At 36.0% G+C, this 26,964-nt stretch overlaps 1 protein-coding gene across 2 annotated transcripts; it reads right to left on the reverse strand.

The window, feature by feature from the left end:
* Positions 1 to 496: 496 nt before the first annotated feature.
* On the reverse strand, positions 497 to 16,243 carry LOC143253517 (filamin-A-like). Of its 2 annotated transcripts, XM_076507528.1 has the most exons (7): positions 15,895 to 16,241; positions 5,010 to 5,270; positions 2,820 to 2,917; positions 2,076 to 2,342; positions 1,664 to 1,741; positions 1,197 to 1,359; positions 497 to 917 (listed from the first exon to the last, which is right to left on the reverse strand). In XM_076507528.1, exons 1-7 carry the CDS (start codon positions 16,175 to 16,177, stop codon positions 703 to 705), a joined length of 1,365 nt encoding a protein of 454 aa, XP_076363643.1. In that variant the 5' UTR covers positions 16,178 to 16,241; the 3' UTR covers positions 497 to 702. The 2 variants fall into 2 exon arrangements, with proteins under 2 accessions (XP_076363643.1, XP_076363644.1); XM_076507529.1 differs by lacking the exon at positions 5,010 to 5,270 and having other exon boundaries at positions 15,895 to 16,243.
* Positions 16,244 to 26,964: the final 10,721 nt, after the last annotated feature.

Here is a 26,964-nt window from a genome sequence, read left to right on the forward strand (position 1 = left end):
AAAAAGCATACCTTGAATAGTTTAACACTTTTAAAAAGTCTGAACCTTGAATGCATTCATTATTAACAGTACTAGTTTTGTCAAGAGTTTCCATGCAGATCCAATCAAAATATGAAATGCTGCCTCCTTTGTGTACAGAATTTTTTAACCAAATCCAATTTTTTTTATATGTTTGTCTTGTGGAATGTGTCTTGGTAGACTTGAGTATATTCATTACACACTACTGCTGGGAACAATGTGGTTGTTGCAATGTTATAGGCATTATGTTGTATGAAGGACTATTACAGCATAAACTAAAATGTGCATCTGTGCATTAGTGCAGTTCTTTTAACAGATGGAAGAAAAATCCCATAGTAATGAATTTCATACCCATTCTGTTCACCATTTTTAAAAGATATATTCAAATCTTAAAACCCAATGGCTTAATACTTTCTCATTTTCATCTGTGTACTTAAAATAACCCAAGTGTTTTAGTAACAATCACAAGATATAAAAATGGAAATTTTGACACTTGTAAATCATTTTTAATAGCAAAATTATCACACTTAATAGGTTTTTGTTTCTTACAAATAAAAGATTTGGTATTGGATATATAAACCCAAGGTTTCCTACCAGAGAAAATGATATCCTACAAGTATTATACAATGGAACAGAGAATGACTAACAACATCAGCTGGGAAATTCTTCACTTCTTACAAACTGCTAACAAGTCTTACCAGGAGAAACTGTTACACTAAATGGACTGTAAGGAATCTGTTGCCCAGAAAAGAAAATATTGATGGAATGGATTCCTACAGTTTGAGTAACATACTGACATCGATAGATATACTCAGATGCTTTCTTTAATCTGCAGATGGTGGTGTTTCGATTATTTTGTTGGTCAAAAACAATTACTTGTAACTGACCTTTACCAGCATCTACAACAAAAAAGAAACTCATTGAAATGTACTGTTTATTTCAACACTGTAACTTATTACAGAATTTAGATGTTTTTGCTCAGTTTTTATAATCCTTTAATTTGTTTCATCTATCTAGTCTATATGTTAGTTAATATTGAAACAACCTCACAGTTAAAAGATCTTCAATTAAGATTTTTGTTGGTATTTTTAAAGTACCAAATTAGCATCCAACACAAACTGAAAATAACCATAGCTTCCAGCATAAAGCCAAGAAATATGTATCAACTCTGGATATACCTTTCGTACAGACGTCAAAGTAGGTAGGTCGGCCAACCATCACACCAGTAGGTTCTAACCCAGGTCCACTAGTGGACACTTTTCTAAAGTCACCAACAGTGGCCTCAACATTGACAATGTAAGGACTATTTGGAACTTCCTCTCCAGCAAACAGTACATTTACCTGCAAGAGTAACACTCAAAAATTAACATTTATTTAAATCTACAGTCCTCCAGTTACATGATAGTGGAGGTTTCATACAAAAATTAAAAATTCAAAAACTCCAACAAATCTGTAAAAGGTTATTTTCAGCCAACTCCGCAGTTCTTTAATAGTTATATACCTATAAAAGTTAATTAACTTGGTCACCAAATTTGGAATGTCTGGTGTAAAAACTATAATACTGCAGTCAGCCATAATGAATACAAGAGACTAAAGTTAACAAGAACTTATGTGCATGTGAAAAATTAAGTTAAATAAACATTACCTTATGCATCCCTTCCATCTTGGGAGTATATTTAACTGTGTAGGTTTCACTTCCATCAATATTAAACTTAACTTCCGCCTGAAATCATTATAAGTTGTTTTTAGTCACCTGTCACTCACGTACTGCTAACTTTAATATTTAATGGTTACTTTCACAAGATTCATCAGAAACGTACAACAAAGTGTTGATAATAAAAAATTCCAATTGCACCTATTATTTATAAACATTCTTCATTAAGTTACACAATGGGTTACTGATAATGTGCCTGCTGTGGGTATCAAAACCAAGTCTTTTTTTTTTTGCAAGTCAGACATACCTGTTCATTAAGTGAACTTTTCAGTTATATGTAGAATTCTTTATTTCCATAATTAAAAACTAAAAGTATAAAAACATCCAATAGAATCAGACTTACCAGTTCCAACTGTCCTTTGGGATTCTCAATTGACACTTTAACATCACCCTTGCCAGCACTGAAAGTTTCAACAGTAAAACTTATGGGAACATAACAAACGACCCCAGTAGGCTCAATACCTAAACCATAGCAGCGCACTCTGTTGGAATTAACAGAAGGGTGAAGAGGAGCATTTGGTTTTAATGTAGCTTTGGGAAACTGAGATAAGTATGTCATCATAGAGAGTTCGTCGACATTGGAATCTACTACATCTTCTGGTTTGATCAACTAAAGTGAAACATTAACAACAGTCTGTCTAGAACAGAATATACACTTAATATCTTTTTAACAATATTCATTTGAAATATTTTATCTACACAAGCAACTAATTAAAATAGAATTCTGGGTAAGTGAAGTACATCAATAAGTTTCTCTCTTACATGAGAAAACTTATTTATACATAAATCAGTGAACTATTTGTGGCATTAAAATATTTTATCATACACTGTTTCATATAAATTTCAAAGTTATAACTTATATTACATAATTATCAGTTACATTATTCAACACCAATGTGAAATATGACCAATTAATTTAAAATAATTTGTGTCATTAGTAATTATCAATAAAAACAGTGTGCTAGTTAACACATCATTAGAACTTTACACACATAAGCTACTTTCTAGAAATTATATTCAAGTTATCAACCGACAAAAAAAACATTACACAAGTCTAAAGATTACAGAGAAGAAAACTAAGACTTACTTGTGGTACATTCAACCAATCAGTTGCTAGAGTCATTGTTCCAGATACATTTTTTAAAGCATCTTTAGGATTCCAATCTGACCAATCAGGGCACAGCCCTAATAAAATGGAAATTTTTAATTTAATACTGTAGCAGTTAGTGTTTTATAAACAGAAACCTAAGCCTAATTAGTAGGCATCACACTGCTGAATGATTAAACATTAAAACTAACATATTTTAGTTTCCACAAATTAACATTAACTTTCATATACTCAACCCCACCTCAAAAATAGAAGAGATATGCAACAAAGGCTGAATATAAAAAGTCTATATATTTGCAAGCAAATGTATGTCACACCCCCTTTAATCCACTCAACTTTTTCAAAAAGATCCTTAAGTTCATGATAGAATAATATTCAACACAGAAGGATGGAAACTCAACACAGTATGTACTTGATGTTTCATGAAGTTTGATTGGAGTATAGTGAATTGAGACTTTATAATGTACAGTACACTTGCATATATAATTTATTCACAATGTCAAAATTTTACAATTAAATTATGTAAATAAGATTATTTGAACATGGCATATACTATTAAACACAATGTTGTTCATTTTACTTCTGAAATAAAAGATTCATGAATCCTAAATGTATGTTTCAGTAAAGACTGTTGCAATACATCTCTGTACAGATTCTTACATGAATTAATTAAAAAAGAAATGGGGGTACAAAATGCCAACTTCATGTTGATATTTAAGCCCTACGAGAAAGAAGTAAATTAATACTTTACTGCTTTATTTTGAGAGAGTTGGCATTGTGCAAAGAAATAGGATACTAAACATCTAAATCTTACAATTTTCTTTAACAGTTCACTGCTACAAAATTACAAGAAAAGCAAAAATCTCCATGGATTGTCACAAGATGAATTTGATGTTTGACCTTTGACCCCATAAAATTGTATTTGGAGTCTAAATGAAACAAGGGAAAAATATCAGATAATTATGACCACTGGAAGAGTTCTCAAAGTTAAAATGATTAATCAACAGAGTTAACTCTGTTGTAGTTGTTGGAAGAAAAGAACTAGAAAATGTTTCCCTCTCTGCAAGAATGGGTAGTTATGAAGAGATCTACAAAAGATTTTCCCAACCTTATAATAGTACACAATAATTAAAGATTGCTGTAAATTTAAATGACGTATTCTCCCATAACAAAAATTTTTCAGCATCCTTTAATGGCCAAATCTCCATTCTTACTTTAATTGTAAAAACTTGCTGTTAATACTTAACATTATCAACCAGCTGTTTCTCACAACACCCCTTTTTAATTTCCTAATTTACTTTTCACTAAAATTCATAACTTTCAAATAGTTTTGTAAGTGCTTTTAACTTTTGTAAATTTAACTTTTCAAATTCGTCATCAATTCCAAAATTTGTCTTTCACATCCTCTAAGGTTCAATATTGCTCATTTTCCTTTCATTTTATTAACTCTTTGAATTAATATTAATTCTGAAAAATATCCTGAACCAGACTTAAACAAAAAAACTGAGAATTGGTTTTCAGTAAATTAAAAACAAATTAATTTTCATTTCTATTAATATGTAGAATATTAAAATTACTTCCCTAATAGTAATTTTTCTCCAAATGTTCTCACTAATCATTCCAAATACATCCTAACAACAAACTGAAAAGATCTATTACCCCCTCTCAAATCAGCTCTGATTGTATGATAGAAAAATATATAATGAATTACTTTGAAAAAACATTTTTCTCTCTCTATTCTAGATACATGTTTCTATCAATGATAGTGTTGTTTGTCTATGTAACTACTTCATAGATGGATGGATGGACCTTCACCAAAATTGGTATTGAGGTTCATGCAGAGGTATATACACAAATTCAATTATAGATTTTATGGGCAATTTTACATTTTTTTTTTTTTTTTTACCACAGTCACCCACTGTTGACCGATCTTAACCAAATTTGGCATTGGTATAATGCTTTGTTTGGTCCATATGAAGATGTATACAAATTCAGTTATGTATTTTGCAGTTTTTTTTTTATGAATATTGTACCATTTACCATTACACAGAAAAACAAACATTTATTTTACTATATTCTACACTATTACAAAATAAAGAATGAATTAGGTCCAGAGATTAAGTATTGTTAGATTACTTTTGCTGTTGTTAGAGCACTTATCTCACATACCTGGACCCATAGCATCAACTAAGGCACCCAAAGCTCTACCATCATTCCAGTCAGAAGTAAAGTTGTTGAGAGAGAACCCTGGAATTTTGTTCTTGATCCAGCCAAACAGCTTATGCTTAGGATTTGATCCACTCTTGCATCCGTGGCCAAGATCTCCATCTTCTCCCTCCCAAAGTGGTAGCAAGATGGAATAATGAAGGATAAGTGACCATAACAGTCCAAGAATTAGCTTCAACTTAGAGTCCACAATATCAGTACTGTCTACAAAACAGTGAAATTAGTGGTAATACTTTACCATATGAATAATAAAATGCGAAATGTGTTACATCCAACCCTAAAAGTCAAATAACGCTAATTTGGTATATAAATAAATGTTCACTTCAACCATGAGGACGTCACTTTCTGGATAAGGGACTTTTAACATAGAGAAAGAATTAGCTAGGCATTGCCCTCTTTTTTTACCAAATGAACATTTGATTTGGTTGGTTGATTTAGTATTTTATGGCACAAAGCAGCAAGGCTATTTGCGCCAAACGTCCGGTAAAAAGGTAAAAATAAATTAAATGTAGTAAAATACATAAATGGAAATGAAGGTGAAACAAAACAGCACTGAAAAACAGAAAATGCATAAAACCAATGTTTACACCTCGTCCACAATGTTAAGAGAGAAAGCAGAGTAAGAGAAGTTGTAAAGGACTTTCTCTAGTATAATAGTAATGATCATAACCCGCCAGGAATACTAAAAGGCAAGTACAAGAACTACCACCAGTCACCTGAAATTGGCCTTTCCAGTCCTGGTGTCGAGTTATTTAATGTTACGGCCAGTTTCCAATTTCAAATTGAATTAGAGAGATTGAGACTCTGAAAAGGAAACCACAATTAAAAAAGTGTAATGAATAAATATCAAACACTTAAATCAGATTAAAAAGATTAATGGCCATTAAAAAAACTAAAAACTTTCTCAATGTGGACAGTGTCACCGTCACCAATAACACTGTCCAATGTTACGGATAAACCTTGGGACAGAACGTGTTGAAAATGGTGCCGTCGTTGAGAGTCGTAACGATGGCAAGAAAGTAAAATGTGGCTTACAGTGATTTGAATGTTACACAAACTACACACTGGTGCAACAGCTCCCGATAAAAGAAAATGATGAGTTAAAAAATTGTGACCAATGCGTAGTCTAGTTAGAACAACTTCCTCCTTCCGAATCTTACGGAAGCTAGACGGCCAAAGCTTAATATAGGGTTTTATTTGGAAAAGCTTGTTTTCATGTTGCTCACTCCAAGTCGACTGCCAGCTGGCACGGAGCCGAGCCTTGAATACAGGACCATAGTCTATATATGGAATTGGCACTGCGGCGATAGTGCCAGAGCAGATAGATTTAGCTGCCGTGTCTGCAAGCTCGTTCCCGCGAATACCAACGTGGCCTGGTATCCAGAAAAACTGGATAGAAGTAGATGTAATGAGAAATGGGCCAGTCGGTTTTGAATATCAGCGAGAATAGGGTGTGAGCCAACGTGAAGCAATTCCAGAGCCAGTAGAGAACTAAGCGAGTCAGTATAAATAGTGCAGTTGGAGTACTGCTTAACTTCAATATAATTCAGGGCAAGAGATATGGCGTACAGTTCAACAGTGAACACTGAAGCTGTAGAGGGGATTTTGCGTGCAACAACTGCAACAAACCATGGCAGAGCACACAGAGTTACCTAATTTGGAACCATCCATATAAATTGGAATGGAAGAATGGTTCGAAAGATGTTCAGCAAATAGCAGACAGTATTTCCAATCAGGAGCGTTTGCTTTTCTCAGATGACTTAAAGATAGGTTACATTTGGGGACTGTAATAAGCCATGGTTGGATTGGCTAACCAGTGAATTCTGCAATGTTATCCAAAAACAGACCCAATTCATCCAATTGCACCTGGATGCAAAGGCCAAAATGAGAAGTGGCAGATCGTCTGTTCTGAAAACGTATGGCCCACTGGGGAAGGAAAACACATCCCCAGGTGGAATGCTTTGGTAAGGAACGAAATTTCGAAGAATATAGTAAAGACAGTTACAAACAGCGAAGGTGCAGAGAAGGTTCATGAGACTCTACATAAGATTTGAACTGGGGGTTGCAGAAAGCTCCAGTGCAGAGTTGAATCCTAGATGATGAATGGGGTCCAGCATCTTTAAGGCCGAGGGTCTGGCAGAGCCATAGACCATTGATCCATAGTGGAGTTTCGATCGAATAAGAGCACGATATATCTTTAACATAGAACATCGATCTGCTCCCCAACTGGTGGTGGAGAAAACACGGAGGATGTTCAGTACTCTTGTGCATTTGACCCGTAGCTGCTTTAAATGTGGTATAAATGTCAGCTTACGGTCAAAGATAAGCCCCAAGAACTTGGTCTCAGGGACCACTTGCAGTGAAACTTCACCGATATGGAGTTCAGGATCAGGGTAAATAACCCGTTGGTGGCAAAAGTGCATGCAAACGGTTTTAGAGAGAGAAATTAAAGACGTTCGCCGTGGTCCACTTCAGTACATGATTGAGGGCAGCTTGTAGTTGCCGCTCAATATATCTCGTGTTCGACGACTGACACGAGATGTGAAAGTCGTCGACAAAGAGCCCGTTTGCAACAGTGAGAAGGAGTTGTTCAGTGATGGCATTAATCTTTATACTGAAAAGTGTGACGCTCAAAACACAGCCCTGGAGACCCCAAGTTCCTGTACAAAAGAACGGGAAAGTGTCGAACCCACACGAACTTGGAATCTTCTGTCCATGAAAAACATTTTAATAAACATGGGTAAATGGCCACATAACCCATATATATGGAGGTCTCGCAAAATGCCATACCTCCTTGTTGTGTCATAAGCCTTTTCAATGTTGAAGAATATTGATACAAGATGTTGTCGTTTGAGAAAGGCCTCTCTGATTGATGTTTCAAGTCGAATTAGGTGGTCCAGAGTGGAGTGCTGTCGTCGAAACCCTCACTGGGTGGGCGAGTGGAGGTTGTTTGAAACAAGACGAGCATTGACCCTTCTCTCTTAGGTCTTACAGAGACAGCTCATCAAAGCAATTGGATGGTTGTTTGAAGGAATCTTGGGATCTTTCCCAGGATTAGAGAAAGGTAAGATTATAGCCTGGCGCCAGGGTTTTGGAAAAACATTCTCCTGCCAGATCCAGTTAAAAACAATAAGAAGAATAGTAAGAGAAGCAGGAAAGAGATAGCGCAGCATGTCATAGTGTACATCATCAGGTCCAACAGATGCACTGCCAGACCGATGAAGGGCCACTTTCAGTTTTACCAGTGTAAAGGGACGATTATATTCAAAGAGACAGTCAGTTCGAAAGGAAAGAGGTGTACGCTCTGCCCGAGTCTTGATGGCCAAAAAGGCAGAGGGACAAGCAGAAATGCTAGATACCCAGCAAAAGCATTCACCCAGAGTATCGGCTACCTCTTGGCCGTCAGAGAGTTAGATCGAGAGGGGGACAGAATTTTAATGCCCACCGACCTTTCGAACCCTGTCCCAAATGACATTGGAACTGGTGGTAGAAGATATGCTAGTTGTAAACCTAATCCAAGAATCCTTCTGGCTTTGACGTCTTACCTACCTAGCATGTGTAAGGGCCTGTTGGAAAGCGATGTGGTTTGAAAGTGTGGAATATCTATGGAAAGTATCCCAGGCCCGTTTTTGAGCCTTCCATGCTAAGTGGCAAGCAGGATTCCACCACAAACGAGGATATCGTGGAAAACGTATCGAGGTTTTTAGGAATACACTGAGCAGCTGCTTGTATAATACAATCAGTTACCGCTGCCACACAGTCGTCTATTAATGGCTGACAGATGATGGCAGGATCAAGTTCTGCGAGAAGTGGGCCAGTGAGAAGCAGTGAAAGTGGGCCAGACTGCCTGATCCAGCTTCCACCAGCCAGTCTGTCTCAAAAGTATAGGAAAATGATCACTGCCTAGTGGATTATTGTCAACCCTCCATGAAAAATTGGAGAATAATGAAGGGGAGCAAACCGAGAGATCAATAGCAGTAAAGGACTGACTAGGTGTGTGAAAATAAGTGGAAGAACCAGTATTGAAAAGAGAAAGATTGTGATCGGAGAGCATACGCTCTACAGAGCGACCTCTCCCTATCAATAACAGAACTAACCCAGAGGGGATGATATACATTAAAGTTCTCCAGGATTAGAAAGGTAGACGGCAACTGTTCGATGAGAGCATCAAGTTCTGATTGACCATATGTCTATCCAGGGGACAGGTACAGAGAACAAACAGTGATGGTATGACCAAGGAAACACGGATGGCTAAGGCCTCCAAGGGTGTGTTGAGTGACAAAGACAGGGTGGGCACATGCTGATCAACCAACAGTGTCACCCCTCCATGAACTCGTCCATCACACAGTCTGTCATTTCTGTACAGGGAAAACTGCCGAATGGAGACTGTATCAGCAGGTTTGAGAAATGTTTCTTGTAAGGAAAGACAAACAGGATGGTAGGAAGCAATCAGTGTTTTGTTATCATCCAAATTAGAACGTAAACCTCGACAGTTCCATTGTATCAAGGTGGCCATTTTTAAGAACGGGTAGGTGAAGTGGCTGGAGAACCATTCTGTTTACGACCACGTCTTTTTTCCTTACTGTCCTTAGTCGGAGGAGGTCTATCAACCTCCATGGATCCTGCCCTGGGTCGAGAGGGCAGGTCTTTGTTATTGGAAGGGGATTCCAGTGACTGAGGACGCAAACGAATGATTGTTTTGCCTCTTAGGGTGGGAGAAAAAGATGTATCAGAAGAAATGCCTGTATTTGAAACTGAAGGACGTGGATCTTGAGGTTTGTTGGAGCGTATCGGAGGAACAGAGATGGGTGTGGAAGTCGATTCATCAACCTTTTTAACCACAGAGGTCAAAAGGCTTTTCATTTGTTTTTAAAACGATTATCTTGGAGGCACAGAGAGATCTGTCTGCACTCCCACTGTAGTTGTGGAATGAAGTGCAGCAGGATATGTCCGAGATGGAGTGGTGGGCAGCAATTTCCGAGCCTCAGGATAACTAATGTTATGAGTCGTTTTCAAACGCTGCACCTCTTTTTCCTCCAACCATTTTGGGCAAGAAAGAAAGTAGGAAGGGTGAAAACCATTGCAGTTGACACAATGTGGGTCCGTGTCACATTCATAGGCATCGTGGTCCTTGCCCCCACAACGAGCACATGTTAGGGAACCACGACGTGATGTCTTTGAGTGGCCGAATCTCTGACATTGGAAACATCGGAGAGGGTTTGGAATGTATGGCCGAAACCTGCAAATGAGATAACCTGCCTTGATGGTGGCAGGTGCACGTGATGAAGTAAATGTCAAAACGAGGGTATTTGTTGGCAGTGTAACTCCATCTTTGCGAGTGGAGATGCGCCTCACTGCAGAAACTCCTTGAGCGGAGAGACCAGCGAGAATCTCTGACTCGGGGTCGTTCTTCAAATCCCTCTCAACAATAACTCCTCGTGATGAATTCAAAGTAGCATGAGGTGTAACCTCAACAGGTATATCCCCAATTGCCTTTGAATTCAAGAGGAGTTCACTGTGTTGGGATGTGGATGTTTCAACCAATATGTCTCCAGATCGAAGCTTCTTTACTGACTTTGGAGAGCCAGCAAGTCCTTCTAGTCCCTTCTGAATAAAAAAGGGGGACAATTGCCGTAAAGGTTTTTCCGAAAGAGAATGTAATATAAAAAAATGAGGTACGTGTGTAACAGATGTTGAAGATTGCTGCTCAGAAACTTCAAAACGTGGTTGTTTACCTATTAACTGTTTTTCACTATTTTATTTAAATTTTTTGAAGGAGGATCCATAGGAAAAAAGAAAAATTTCGGTACCCACTGACCCCACCCACCATGGAGCCTTACGAGGAAACGCACTACAAAGTCATGCAAGGACAATGCAGCAACGCCAGGGTTTCATGAGCACTATACCCAAACACCAGCATCAGGTACAATGTCCACAACACCCGTTGAGAACTTCCAACACTGGTACTTGGTTGACTCTAGCCCAAGTAGACCAGCCGATTGACTCAAGGAGGGCCACCCAAAGGCCACCTACCTACAGGTATTCAAGGCCAAAGTGGTGTGTTAGGGTTGGATCCCTCAACTGCCAGGATCCTCTCCTCCCCTTCACAGGTCACCACACACGGCAAACACGTGGGTGGATGTTTAGATCCCAGAGAAGGTAACCAGACAGAACAGAACCTTCCCTGGGAGGTCCCCTCACCACGTACAGGAATCCACACCGAGGAGGATTGGATGGTAAATGCCAGAGTCAAACCATGAGGGAAAAAGGTTTCTGGAAAACGTTCAAGATGAACTTCTGTTAACTTTAAATGTAGAAATGGTCGAGACGGTGGAAAATGGAGAACACATAAGTACAATTGATCATTGCTGTATCAGAGTTGATATTTCGCTGCATATGGAAATCAGGAATCAAATTTTGATTTCAACTTTCGAAAAATTTTTTGAAGGGACGCAATAAGAATTATCTATTGTGAACTGGACAGATGACTTATTTGGAGACGTTGAATAAATATTCGTCACAGAAAGAAATGGGTAACTACAAGTACAAACGGTATAGAAGACAAAATTAAACAAAAGCATTAAATTTAAAAGGTTTTAAGTTGACTGGTATTTCAACAATTTCGAAAAATCAAGAAAGTCAAACAGTAAATTATGACATCAAAAAGGATTGTGAAAAACATTCGACTGCAACAAACATTAACAGTAAGGATTTTTTAAAGTACCTTAGAGGTAAACAAAATATTAGGATTGGGATAAGACCCTTGAAGGATGATAAAGGAAGGCTTGTATCTGATGATTATGGAATAGCAAGGTTATTAAATTCTGCCTTTTTTCAGTAAAAACTGAAAACTTGAGTAATATTTCTCATCTTGAACAATTAACAGACAAAAATAAGGCAGAACAAGAGAACTGCATAAATTCCGAGCTTGTTAAAATAAAATTAGGAAGTTTTAAAAAAGGCTTCTTCGCCAGATATTCCCCAAAGGTTTTACAGGAGGTCAAGGATTGAATATGTGAGCAACTTGCCACAATTTTTGTAACTCCTTGAATACTGCCCAAGTACCACCAGATCGAAAATTAGCTAATATCACTTCTGTCTTTAAAAGAGGTAAATGAAAGGTAATAGAAGTTGTTCCTATTAGTCTTGCATCAGTTGTCGGAAAGGTCTTGGAATGTCTGATGAAAATGTTTGTAAAGTCATTAAAAATTTTAGAATGTTATCAAATGATGAATATGGTTGTACTAAAGGAAAAATCTTGCAAATATTTTGACATGGTTTGATGACGTTGGTTTTAATTAAGTACAAAGCTACACAATGGGTTATCTGTGTTCTGCCCACCACGGGTATCGAAACACGGATTTTAGCGTTGTAAGTCCGCAGACATACCGCTGAACGACATGGTTTGAAAACGTTACTGCATATGTAAACGAGAGTAAGGGAGTAGATTTCGTGTAATTATTTTCGTAAAGCAATTGACAAAGCGCCACATAAAAGGTTTGTAAAGAGATTTTTCTTTATAGATGTAGGAAATTAACTAACTATTTGGATAGAAGAGTGGTTTGATAGAAGAAAGCTAAAGGTTGTTATAAATGTTGGCTGTATAGAGGATGCTGCTATTATACAAAACGATTCAGATAATTTATTGACTTGGGCAAGTAACTGACAGATGGGTTTTAATTATGATAAATGCAGAATATTGCGTGTGGGTTATAATTTGAACTTCAACTATAATATGGATGGAATAATCTTAACAGTGGCAAGAAAGAAGACGATCTTGGTATTATGGTTGATCAGTCTTAAGCCATCCAATCGGTGTGCTGCTGCTGCTAGTATAAGAGCAAATAGGATTTTAGGTGATATCCACAGAAATATTGAGTACAAGTCTAAAGAGATTACAATTTCATTTCATGGGTCACTGTTTATGTCACATTTGGAGTATTGTGACCAGTTTTGGACTCCTTACCATAGGAAAAACATTTAACTGTTCGAAATGGTTCAGAAGAGGGTTACCAAAATGGTACAGGGGGTGGAACGGTTATCATATGAGAAGAGAAAGATTATTGAAATTGTTTTCTCCCAAAAAAGAAGAGTTAGAGGCGATTTGTTTAAAGCATTCAAGATTATGAATAGAATTGATGATGTTGATGCATAACATTTTTTATACGTAACTGCGATGAGTATAGAACTAGGAGACACAAATACAGATTTCGGTAAGGTAAAATAGGTCTTCATCTACGACAATCTATATTTTCAAATATGCTGGTTTGCCTGGTAGAATGGATTTTCCTTCAGATGTTGTGGAATCGGTAAATTTGAGCGAGTTTAAAAGAAAGCTTGATAGTTATATCAGTGATAATAGCTGATTTTATTTTTATTTATTTTCTTAGTTTGGCTTAGAAGAAGAGACAGCCAAGATGGACCAACTGGTCCCTTGCTGTTCTTATGCATTATATTGTGTTAGATTCTAAATCATATCACTTGATTCCTCAAGAGTAAGAAATGGATAACTTAAATAATACAACCTACAAGAAATATCTTCATGTTCCTTATGAACAAGCCTTTGAAATGAAATCATGTGTTAATATCGTACTAAACTAGAAAGTTACAAATCGTTGAGTTTGAAGTTCATATTCAGTGAAAAGCAAAAGTTTGATAAATACGAAAAATAAATTGCACAAGTTCTACTGTACAGTTTCTATTCTTGGCATGTGTGCGAAATTGTGTTTTGTGCGCCCCGTGACCCGATTTATGAAATTATTGTCTTGCACGTTAAAATTTTTCACAACCATGTCTCTGATGTTCATTTACCTACCAACTTCACGTACCCTATTAAGAATTGTCACATCACTCACGATAATAGATAATGCTACTGCACAAGTACAATAATCAAACTTTGTATATAAACAAAACGTAATGAAAGAAAGTCAGAAGTACAAAGCTAATATAATTTTAAAAAAAATAAATTAGGGAAATCACTATAGTTATTTTTGGTATATGAAAAAAATTAGAGCGACAAGGTTTGTCATTTTTTCTTTACGCTTGTCTGGAATCAAACATCAATGAAAATTCTTTAAAATAATGAGATTTTGGTTAACTATAAACAGGATTATAGAGATTTATGCAGCTTTATAAGTACAGTAAGCTTTGAATTCGTTTGACTTATACTATGAAATAATCGTTATTAATATTCAGATATTTTAAAGATGGTGTTAAACAGGCTATTTTAAGAGACACCATTTTGTTTCATCACGATCCTTACTATTACACACTACAGTATATACAATGATACTAATGATACTTAAAAAAGTAAGTTTAAAAGAAATATAATTAAAACTAGTTGTTTCTTTTTTTTTTTATAGATGTTCTTTGGATAAGTTGTCCGACTATATTATCACTGTTGTCAATCTAATACTGATGTTATTACTTACAATATACTCATTGAACTTAAGGAAGTATTCAATAGAAATCCACATCGGGAATTTGATAGGAAGAAATGGACTATTGTAAACCCACTTTCGACCACTTTTCTCTTGAAAACAGTGTTCACTTAAGTGTGGTAAGCAGTTTACTAACTTAACTTATAAAAAAAAAAACGTCCAACTCCATCACAGCTGCTTATTGGACCAAAGTTGGTGTTTTGTAAATTTATTAAATAAAGCGTTGCTTCTCGTTGTGCTTATTAGTCCACTTTTTATATAAATGTTCAATATGGCAGATTCTTTACTTTCACATTTAGTAATCTACTTATATGAAACTTATCTTCGGAAAGAAGTTTAACAATCCTTTTGCACTGGCAGAAGTGGTTGAGTACAAAACCCATTACATGGTAGTAAATCAGCTCTTAAATGGAATCATGGGTGTCTAACAGCGGAGAAAATGGTCCACCAAACTGTGAATATTGTTAGAAAATAATTTTTTGACATGTTCATTCGCCACTACACGTTCCCCTATACTTATGATAAAGCTCGTTGCACGTGTCGTTACATCATGACATTCAAAGTGTTCTTATAAAGTGAAGTAAGCTATTTATTTCACTGTTACTAAGTTTTATTTTGAGTTGTTTCTAGATTTAATTATTACACTGTTACTAGGAATATTAGTTTCTACCAACCCAGTCAATACAGCGATAACAGATTTTTCCCTTTATAAGGATTTATGTAAAAACAATTTAAAATAAACAGTAAATCACATACAAATTAGGAAGTTACATTTCAAACTTTATGCAAAGAGAGGGGTGGGCGGAATGGTATAACGTAAGAACAACCTTTGAGTTGTGAACGCCTTTCTTATGCTGGTAAAACGTACAGTTAATTATATTTATCATTTAATGTGTATTATTCCTATTATATTATTCAACATAATATTCTTTAGTTATTCCCTCAGGATTTAAAGTGTGCAAAATGTAACAATAACGGAACAATTGATGACGGCTGAATAGTTGTTTGTACTACTAGCATTTAAAAAACTCAAAATTATGTTAAAAACAGAAATAAAACAAACACCACTACCTCCAATACAAATTTCACACCGCGAAAGATTCTGTTGGTGTGCTGACACAAAGAACATAAGATATTTGTTGTAAATATTAACAGGATTATTTAGGTTTTAATTAATAGATTAGGAATAAAACAGAAAAGCAGTCGTTCAACATAATATCACGTTAGTACCAATTACTGGAACTTTAGTTTTTAAATGTAAACCATAATACTGGACCTGCGATTTTAAAACAATAACAAAATATAAAAAAAAACACACGTTAAAAACGCCGTTAAGAAAATTACCCAAACAAAAGGTTTTTAACTAGCACTGGAATTTTTCAACTCACCAATGTTCACGATTTTAATTTGTTCATTTTCTTCCAAAAATCTCAGGACGACGGAAACATTTTCTAATTTCTGCGATCGGAAAGACGGTTTTTTATTGTACCGGGGTAATGTCATACCAGAAAGGACTTCGATCAAACTTATCAGAATTATTCCGTCGGATAAGTCCGTTTCCAAACTAGTGATAGTTTTATTAACACTCTTGAGGTGTTCGTTAACCCACCTGGTGAACGTGTTTTCCTGAATACGTTCCCATGCACTGGCTTTCGTTGGGGTGCGTTCCATCTCTTTTTACTCACCTACAACCCTCTCGCTCCCTTTTTCATCTGTACATTGTGTGATACCATTAAATATAACGTCTTATGTCTTCTTTTTGAAAATTATAAACGACTGGCGCGAAATCTAGCGGAAGCCATAAATAATAAACTGTTATCATTTTAAACTGAGCAGCGAAAATCTCAGGTGACGAACAGCATTAGTTAATGAATGCTTTTAATTGTTTGTTGTTAAGCGCAAAGTTAAACAATGGGTTATCTGTGCTGTACCCCCACGGGTATCAGAAACCAAAGTGTAGCATAATAAGCCTTTATACTTTGCATTGACCAAGAGAAATTATTTATGATGGTTATAAGAAAGATTTATTTGAGCGCAAAGCTGTATATACGCTCTTTTACGTACTTAAATTGTTCCAAATCTTCATTTCATAAATTTAACTCATTGCAGTAACGTTTTTTTCTTTGTTTTTTACACAAAATGTCTCTTTAGTTTCAAAAATCCGATGTGAGACTTATTTTAAAAGGATAAAAGACAATTACTAAAGTCAACGTTTGCACCGTAACTTTTAAAGTATTATACTTTTTATATAAACTGTTCAAGAGATGATTTTGTCTCCCATCGTCTAGCCCAAGTGATGTATACTGTTGATACACGAATGCCCTCTTCAGCAATGACTTGAAGTTCAGAAAGGTCCTTGGTGATGATGAAAACAAAAGAAGATAGTCATCAGCCCAATAGAAAAGGAAGACAAGATGAACTTTTAACTTGAACATTCAATTTGCAGCTCTATCCTGAGAGTATATGTTATAATTTGGTGTATTTGTGAAAAACATAAAAACAGTATCGAAACTTAACAAACACAAAAATTTTATAAATATGAGTCCCTACTGAGCTGGAGGCTCGACCAAATGACCTTCCTTCTCCCCCATACACTGGTCCTATGTGAGACACAAAAAATAGATCTGAGATTCTATATTAACACGTTTCTTTTCTCGATAGAGTAAGATGATGAGAAAACGGAAATATCTGCAGTTAACGTGATTGTTATAGTAAAGTATAGAGATGTTACTTACATAGTTAACATGACAATGTTAAATTGTTGATGCCTTCTGGTCCACTGTTGACACGATTTGGAGACAGGTCCGAATTCGACAGAACCTTAATTTGTGTCAAAATACTTGGGCCAAATCAAACATGATTTTCGTTTTCAACAAGCATGCTTGGTACTTAAAATATTTCTTTACGCTCCGACGTTTTTGGTCCAATAAAGGTCTCTTTTACCTTGGTTTTAGATTGTGTCTTCCTAAAACGATAAACTCAAGAGAGTCAGGCTTTTATAATCTGCGTACCTAAGTAAACTACCATAATATAGTGGATCTTAAACAAAGTTACAATTGTATTAAATTTTACAACGTCATTTTAAAATGTCTCGATATAGAAGATGAAAATGTTTTGATTTACCAAGAAATATTTTTACATAAATATTAAAACAGTTTCATTTGCTTTGACCACGGATTATTTACCACAGTCCTTGCGTGTTTAAAGTAAGCAAGATAGCAGTACTTTACTTGTTAACTTCTTTTATTTACTAAGTGTGAAATTCGCTGAAGAAAATACGAAGTAGAGGCCTAAACCATTATTCAATTTGCTACTTCAGTCAGGACTAGGCCTAACCTATTATGCAATTTAATCCTTTAACATGGCTCGGCCTAATATCTGTTCTTCCAGCCATCATGAGGTACAATTTTGTTCAAGTTGGCTTCTCGTCATCATGAAAGAACATTTTTGTAAACAAAAATATAAATGTTTCTTTACATATTTGTCTTGAAGTGACCGCCATCTTGGATTACAATCTATATATTTTATATCATTATATTAATATAAATTAATTTAATATCATATAAACACACACATACACACGCACGCACATACACACATAGATACAGATTTACCTTTGTACAAAAGAAAAATACATGAAAAGTATACACATGAAAAGATAAAAACGCACTCGCAAAATATATATTTAACATCAGGGCAAAACTCTTGAAGTGGGTCAGTAAGTAATGTGTCTTTGTGCTTGAAGGTACCGATACAGCTAGGACCCAAATTTATTAGAGATACACTGTCTATCCAACTTGTCTATGCTACTGGCCTCACGTACCATAAAAACAGCAGATGTATGTGTTGGCATAAAAAAAAAAGACAAAAACAAACAAAATATAATGTATTACATAATGAGCCGCCATATAATTTCTAAACTGGTGTTGGATATTCATTTTGTTGAAGCATCTCTATTTTAAAATGTTTTAAGTATATAAATGTATATATTTTCCTTTTGTACAAAATTAAATCTAATTATACATACATACGTGGAAGTCTTTAACATACATTCTGATGTTAAGATTTAAATTGCTTGATCTTTACGTTTAAAGATTTCTACAAATAGAAACACATGAATAAAACAGTTCAATATTTAGTGTTGTAATGGTATTACTAATGCTAGGTTAATTGTGTATATGAGACACGTTTATGTTTTGAGGTGGGTGTAAAATATGTATATGTAATATACATTACCAAGGTCTGTTCTGGAGGTGTAAGGTATGTGTGTGTAATATACATCACCAAGGTCTGTTCTGAAGGTGTAAGGTATGTGTATGTAATATACATTACCAAGGTCTGTTCTGGAGGTGTAAGGTATGTGTATGTAATATACATTACCAAGGTATGTTCTGAGGGTGTAAGGTATGTGTATGTAATATACATTACCAAGGTCTGTTCTGGAGGTGTAAGGTATGTGTATGTAATATACATTACCAAGGTCTGTTCTGGAGGTGTAAGGTATGTGTATGTAATATACATTACCAAGGTCTGTTCTGGAGGTGTAAGGTATGTGTGTGTGTAATATACATTACCAAGGTCTGTTCTGGAGGTGTAAGGTATGTGTGTGTAATATACATTACCAAGGTCTGTTCTGGAGGTGTAAGGTATGTGTATGTAATATACATTACCAAGGTCTGTTCTGGAGGTGTAAGGTATGTGTGTGTGTAATATACATTACCAAGGTCTGTTCTGAAGGTGTAAGGTATGTGTATGTAATATACATTACCAAGGTCTGTTCTGGAGGTGTAAGGTATGTGTATGTAATATACATTACCAAGGTCTGTTCTGGAGGTGTAAGGTATGTGTATGTAGGTGTAAGGTATACATTACCAAGGTCTGTTCTGGAGGTGTAAGGTATGTGTATGTAATATACATTACCAAGGTCTGTTCTGGAGGTGTAAGGTATGTGTATGTAATATACATTACCAAGGTCTGTTCTGGAGGTGTAAGGTATGTGTATGTAATATACATTACCAAGGTCTGTTCTGGAGGTGTAAGGTATGTGTATGTAATATACATTACCAAGGTCTGTTCTGGAGGTGTAAGGTATGTGTATGTAAGGTACATTACCAAGGTCTGTTCTGAAGGTGTAAGGTATGTGTATGTAATATACATTACCAAGGTCTGTTCTACCAAGGTGTAAGGTATGTGTATGTAATATACATTACCAAGGTCTGTTCTGGAGGTGTAAGGTATGTGTATGTAATATACATTACCAAGGTCTGTTCTGGAGGTGTAAGGTATGTGTATGTAATATACATTACCAAGGTCTGTTCTGGAGGTGTAAGGTAATGTAATATACATTACCAAGGTGTAGGTGTAAGGTATGTGTATATACATTACCAAGGTCTGTTCTGGAGGTGTAAGGTATGTGTATGTAATATACATTACCAAGGTCTGTTCTGGAGGTGTATGTGTAGTAGGTGTATACATTACCAAGGTCTGTTCTGAAGGTGTAAGGTATGTGTATGTAATATACATTACCAAGGTCTGTTCTGAAGGTGTAAGGTATGTGTATGTAATGTGTATGTAATATACATTACCAAGGTCTGTTCTGGAGGTGTAAGGTATGTGTATGTAATATACATTACCAAGGTCTGTTCTGGAGGTGTAAGGTATGTGTATGTAATATACATTACCAAGGTCTGTTCTGGAGGTGTAAGGTATGTGTATGTAATATACATTACCAAGGTCTGTTCTGGAGGTGTAAGGTATGTGTATGTAATATACATTACCAAGGTCTGTTCTGAAGGTGTAAGGTATGTGTATGTAATATACATTACCAAGGTCTGTTCTGGAGGTGTAAGGTATGTGTATGTAATATACATTACCAAGGTCTGTTCTGGAGGTGTAAGGTATGTGTATGTAATATACATTACAAGGTCAAGGTCTGTTCTGGAGGTGTAAGGTATGTGTATGTAATATACATTACCAAGGTCTGTTCTGAAGGTGTAAGGTATGTGTATGTAATATACATTACCAAGGTCTGTTCTGGAGGTGTAAAGGTATGTGTATGTAATATACATTACCAAGGTCTGTTCTGGAGGTGTAAGGTATGTGTATGTAATATACATTACCAAGGTCTGTTCTGGAGGTGTAAGGTATGTGTATGTAATATACATTACCAAGGTCTGTTCTGAAGGTGTAAGGTATGTGTATGTAATATACATTACCAAGGTCTGTTCTGAAGGTGTAAGGTATGTGTATGTAATATACATTACCAAGGTCTGTTCTGAAGGTGTAAGGTATGTGTATGTAATATACATTACCAAGGTCTGTTCTGGAGGTGTAAGGTATGTGTATGTAATATACATTACCAAGGTCTGTGGTAGGTGTAATATACATTACCAAGGTCTGTTCTGGAGGTGTAAGGTATGTGTATGTAATATACATTACCAAGGTCTGTTCTGGAGGTGTAAGGTATGTGTATGTAATATACATTACCAAGGTCTGTTCTGGAGGTGTAAGGTATGTGTATGTAATATACATTACCAAGGTATGTTCTGAGTGTTGTAAGGTATGTGTAGGTGTGTAATGTATACATTACCAAGGTCTGTTCTGGAGGTGTAAGGTATGTGTATGTAATATACATTACCAAGGTCTGTTCTGTATGTAATATACATTACCAAGGTGTAAGGTATGTGTATGTAATATACATTACCAAGGTCTGTTCTGGAGGTGTAAGGTATGTGTATGTAATATACATTACCAAGGTCTGTTCTGGAGGTGTAAGGTATGTGTATGTAATATACATTACCAAGGTCTGTTCTGGAGGTGTAAGGTATGTGTATGTAATATACATTACCAAGGTCTGTTCTGGAGGTGTAAGGTATGTGTATGTAATATACATTACCAAGGTCTGTTCTGGAGGTGTAAGGTATGTGTATGTAATATACATTACCAAGGTCTGTTCTGGAGGTGTAAGGTATGTGTATGTAATATACATTACCAAGGTCTGTTCTGGAGGTGTAAGGTATGTGTATGTAATATACATTACCAAGGTCTGTTCTGAAGGTGTAAGGTATGTGTATGTAATATACATTACCAAGGTCTGTTCTGAAGGTGTAAGGTATGTGTATGTAATATACATTACCAAGGTCTGTTCTGGAGGTGTAAGGTATGTGTATGTAATATACATTACCAAGGTCTGTTCTGGAGGTGTAAGGTATGTGTATGTAATATACATTACCAAGGTCTGTTCTGGAGGTGTAAGGTATGTGTATGTAATATACATTACCAAGGTCTGTTCTGGAGGTGTAAGGTATGTGTATGTAATATACATTACCAAGGTCTGTTCTGAAGGTGTAAGGTATGTGTATGTAATATACATTACCAAGGTCTGTTCTGGAGGTGTAAGGTATGTGTATGTAATATACATTACCAAGGTCTGTTCTGGAGGTGTAAGGTATGTGTATGTAATATACATTACCAAGGTCTGTTCTGGAGGTGTAAGGTATGTGTATGTAATATACATTACCAAGGTCTGTTCTGGAGGTGTAAGGTATGTGTATGTAATATACATTACCAAGGTCTGTTCTGAAGGTGTAAGGTATGTGTATGTAATATACATTACCAAGGTCTGTTCTGAAGGTGTAAGGTATGTGTATGTAATATACATTACCAAGGTCTGTTCTGAAGGTGTAAGGTATGTGTATGTAATATACATTACCAAGGTCTGTTCTGAAGGTGTAAGGTATGTGTATGTAATATACATTACCAAGGTCTGTTCTGGAGGTGTAAGGTATGTGTATGTAATATACATTACCAAGGTCTGTTCTGGAGGTGTAAGGTATGTGTATGTAATATACATTACCAAGGTCTGTTCTGGAGGTGTAAGGTATGTGTATGTAATATACATTACCAAGGTCTGTTCTGGAGGTGTAAGGTATGTGTATGTAATATACATTACCAAGGTCTGTTCTGGAGGTGTAAGGTATGTGTATGTAATATACATTACCAAGGTCTGTTCTGGAGGTGTAAGGTATGTGTATGTAATATACATTACCAAGGTCTGTTCTGGAGGTGTAAGGTATGTGTATGTAATATACATTACCAAGGTCTGTTCTGGAGGTGTAAGGTATGTGTATGTAATATACATTACCAAGGTCTGTTCTGAAGGTGTAAGGTATGTGTATGTAATATACATTACCAAGGTCTGTTCTGGAGGTGTAAGGTATGTGTATGTAATATACATTACCAAGGTCTGTTCTGGAGGTGTAAGGTATGTGTATGTAATATACATTACCAAGGTCTGTTCTGGAGGTGTAAGGTATGTGTATGTAATATACATTACCAAGGTCTGTTCTGGAGGTGTAAGGTATGTGTATGTAATATACATTACCAAGGTCTGTTCTAAGGTGTAAGGTATGTGTATGTAATATACATTACCAAGGTCTGTTCTGGAGGTGTAAGGTATGTGTATGTAATATACATTACCAAGGTCTGTTCTGGAGGTGTAAGGTATGTGTATGTAATATACATTACCAAGGTCTGTTCTGAGGTAGGTGTAAGGTATGTGTGTATGTAATATACATTACCAAGGTCTGTTCTGAAGGTGTAAGGTATGTGTGTGTAATATACATTACCAAGGTCTGTTCTGAAGGTGTAAGGTATGTGTATGTAATATACATTACCAAGGTCTGTTCTGGAGGTGTAAGGTATGTGTATGTAATATACATTACCAAGGTCTGTTCTGGAGGTGTAAGGTATGTGTATGTAATATACATTACCAAGGTCTGTTCTGGAGGTGTAAGGTATGTGTATGTAATATACATTACCAAGGTCTGTTCTGGAGGTGTAAGGTATGTGTATGTAATATACATTACCAAGGTCTGTTCTGGAGGTGTAAGGTATGTGTATGTAATATACATTACCAAGGTCTGTTCTGTAGGTGTAAGGTATGTGTATGTAATATACATTACCAAGGTCTGTTCTGGAGGTGTAAGGTATGTGTATGTAATATACATTACCAAGGTCTGTTCTGGAGGTGTAAGGTATGTGTATGTAATATACATTACCAAGGTCTGTTCTGGAGGTGTAAGGTATGTGTATGTAATATACATTACCAAGGTATGTTCTGAGGTGTAAGGTATGTGTATGTAATATACATTACCAAGGTCTGTTCTGAAGGTGTAAGGTATGTGTGTAATATACATTACCAAGGTCTGTTCTAAGGTGTATACATTACCAAGGTCTGTTCTGAAGGTGTAAGGTATGTGTATGTAATATACATTACCAAGGTCTGTTCTAAGGTATGAGGTGTAAGGTATGTGTATGTAATATACATTACCAAGGTCTGTTCTGGAGGTGTAAGGTATGTGTATGTAATATACATTACCAAGGTCTGTTCTGGAGGTGTAAGGTATGTGTATGTAATATACATTACCAAGGTCTGTTCTGGAGGTGTAAGGTATGTGTATGTAATATACATTACCAAGGTCTGTTCTGAGGTGTAAGGTATGTGTGTGTGTAATATACATTACCAAGGTCTGTTCTGGAGGTGTAAGGTATGTGTATGTATACATTACCAAGGTCTGTTCTGGAGGTGTAAGGTATGTGTATGTAATATACCAAGGTCTGTTCTGGAGGTGTAAGGTATGTGTATGTAATATACATTACCAAGGTCTGTTCTGGAGGTGTAAGGTATGTGTATGTAATATACATTACCAAGGTCTGTTCTGGAGGTGTAAGGTATGTGTATGTAATATACATTACCAAGGTCTGTTCTGGAGGTGTAAGGTATGTGTATGTAATATACATTACCAAGGTCTGTTCTGGAGGTGTAAGGTATGTGTATGTAATATACATTACCAAGGTCTGTTCTGGAGGTGTAAGGTATGTGTATGTAATATACATTACCAAGGTCTGTTCTGAAGGTGTAAGGTATGTGTATGTAATATACATTACCAAGGTCTGTTCTGAAGGTGTAAGGTATGTGTATGTAATATACATTACCAAGGTCTGTCTATGTAATATACATTACCAAGGTCTGTTCTGAAGGTGTAAGGTATGTGTATGTAATATACATTACCAAGGTCTGTTCTGAAGGTGTAAGGTATGTGTATGTAATATACATTACCAAGGTCTGTTCTGGAGGTGTAAGGTATGTGTATGTAATATACATTACCAAGGTCTGTTCTGGAGGTGTAAGGTATGTGTATGTAATATACATTACCAAGGTCTGTTCTGGTAATATACATTACCAAGGTGTAAGGTATGTGTATGTAATATACATTACCAAGGTCTGTTCTGGAGGTGTAAGGTATGTGTATGTAATATACATTACCAAGGTCTGTTCTGGAGGTGTAAGGTATGTGTATGTAATATACATTACCAAGGTCTGTTCTGGAGGTGTAAGGTATGTGTATGTAATATACATTACCAAGGTCTGTTCTGAAGGTGTAAGGTATGTGTATGTAATATACATTACCAAGGTCTGTTCTGGAGGTGTAAGGTATGTGTATGTAATATACATTACCAAGGTCTGTTCTGGAGGTGTAAGGTATGTGTATGTAATATACATTACCAAGGTCTGTTCTACCAAGGTGTAAGGTATGTGTATGTAATATACATTACCAAGGTCTGTTCTGGAGGTGTAAGGTATGTGTATGTAATATACATTACCAAGGTCTGTTCTGGAGGTGTAAGGTATGTGTATGTAATATACATTACCAAGGTCTGTTCTGAAGGTGTAAGGTATGTGTATGTAATATACATTACCAAGGTCTGTTCTGAAGGTGTAAGGTATGTGTATGTAATATACATTACCAAGGTCTGTTCTGAAGGTGTAAGGTATGTGTATGTAATATACATTACCAAGGTCTGTTCTGGAGGTGTAAGGTATGTGTATGTAATATACATTACCAAGGTCTGTTCTGGAGGTGTAAGGTATGTGTATGTAATATACATTACCAAGGTCTGTTCTGGAGGTGTAAGGTATGTGTGTAATATATGTGTATGTAATATACATTACCAAGGTCTGTTCTGGAGGTGTAAGGTATGTGTATGTAATATACATTACCAAGGTCTGTTCTGGAGGTGTAAGGTATGTGTATGTAATATACATTACCAAGGTCTGTTCTGGAGGTGTAAGGTATGTGTATGTAATATACATTACCAAGGTCTGTTCTGGAGGTGTAAGGTATGTGTATGTAATATACATTACCAAGGTCTGTTCTGGAGGTGTAAGGTATGTGTATGTAATATACATTACCAAGGTCTGTTCTATGTAATATACATTACCAAGGTCTGTTCTAGGTGTAAGGTATGTGTATGTAATATACATTACCAAGGTCTGTTCTGGAGGTGTAAGGTATGTGTATGTAATATACATTACCAAGGTCTGTTCTGGAGGTGTAAGGTATGTGTATGTAATATACATTACCAAGGTCTGTTCTGGAGGTGTAAGGTATGTGTATGTAATATATACATATACCAAGGTCTGTTCTGGAGGTGTAAGGTATGTGTATGTAATATACATTACCAAGGTCTGTTCTGAAGGTGTAAGGTATGTGTATGTAATATACATTACCAAGGTCTGTTCTGGAGGTGTAAGGTATGTGTATGTAATATACATTACCAAGGTCTGTTCTGGAGGTGTAAGGTATGTGTATGTAATATACCAAGGTCTGTTCTGGAGGTGTAAGGTATGTGTATGTAATATACATTACCAAGGTCTGTTCTGGAGGTGTAAGGTATGTGTGTGTGTAATATACATTACCAAGGTATGTTCTGAGGATGTAAGGTATGTGTATGTAATATACATTACCAAGGTCTGTTCTGGAGGTGTAAGGTATGTGTATGTAATATACATTACCAAGGTCTGTTCTGGAGGTGTAAGGTATGTGTATGTAATATACATTACCAAGGTCTGTTCTGGAGGTGTAAGGTATGTGTATGTAATATACATTACCAAGGTCTGTTCTGGAGGTGTAAGGTATGTGTGTAATATACATTACCAAGGTCTGTTCTAGGTGTAAGGTATGTGTATGTAATATACATTACCAAGGTCTGTTCTGGAGGTGTAAGGTATGTGTATGTAATATACATTACCAAGGTCTGTTCTGGAGGTGTAAGGTATGTGTATGTAATATACATTACCAAGGTCTGTTCTGGAGGTGTAAGGTATGTGTATGTAATATACATTACTGGAGGTGTAAGGTATGTGTATGTAATATACAAGGTCTGTTCTGAAGGTGTAAGGTATGTGTATGTAATATACATTACCAAGGTCTGTTCTGAAGGTGTAAGGTATGTGTATGTAATATACATTACCAAGGTCTGTTCTGGAGGTGTAAGGTATGTGTATGTAATATACATTACCAAGGTCTGTTCTGGAGGTGTAAGGTATGTGTATGTAATATACATTACCAAGGTCTGTTCTGGAGGTGTAAGGTATGTGTATGTAATATACATTA

Source organism: Tachypleus tridentatus, chromosome 6 (genome assembly GCF_004210375.1).
Source record: "Tachypleus tridentatus isolate NWPU-2018 chromosome 6, ASM421037v1, whole genome shotgun sequence".
NCBI classification, from domain to species: domain Eukaryota; kingdom Metazoa; phylum Arthropoda; class Merostomata; order Xiphosura; family Limulidae; genus Tachypleus; species Tachypleus tridentatus.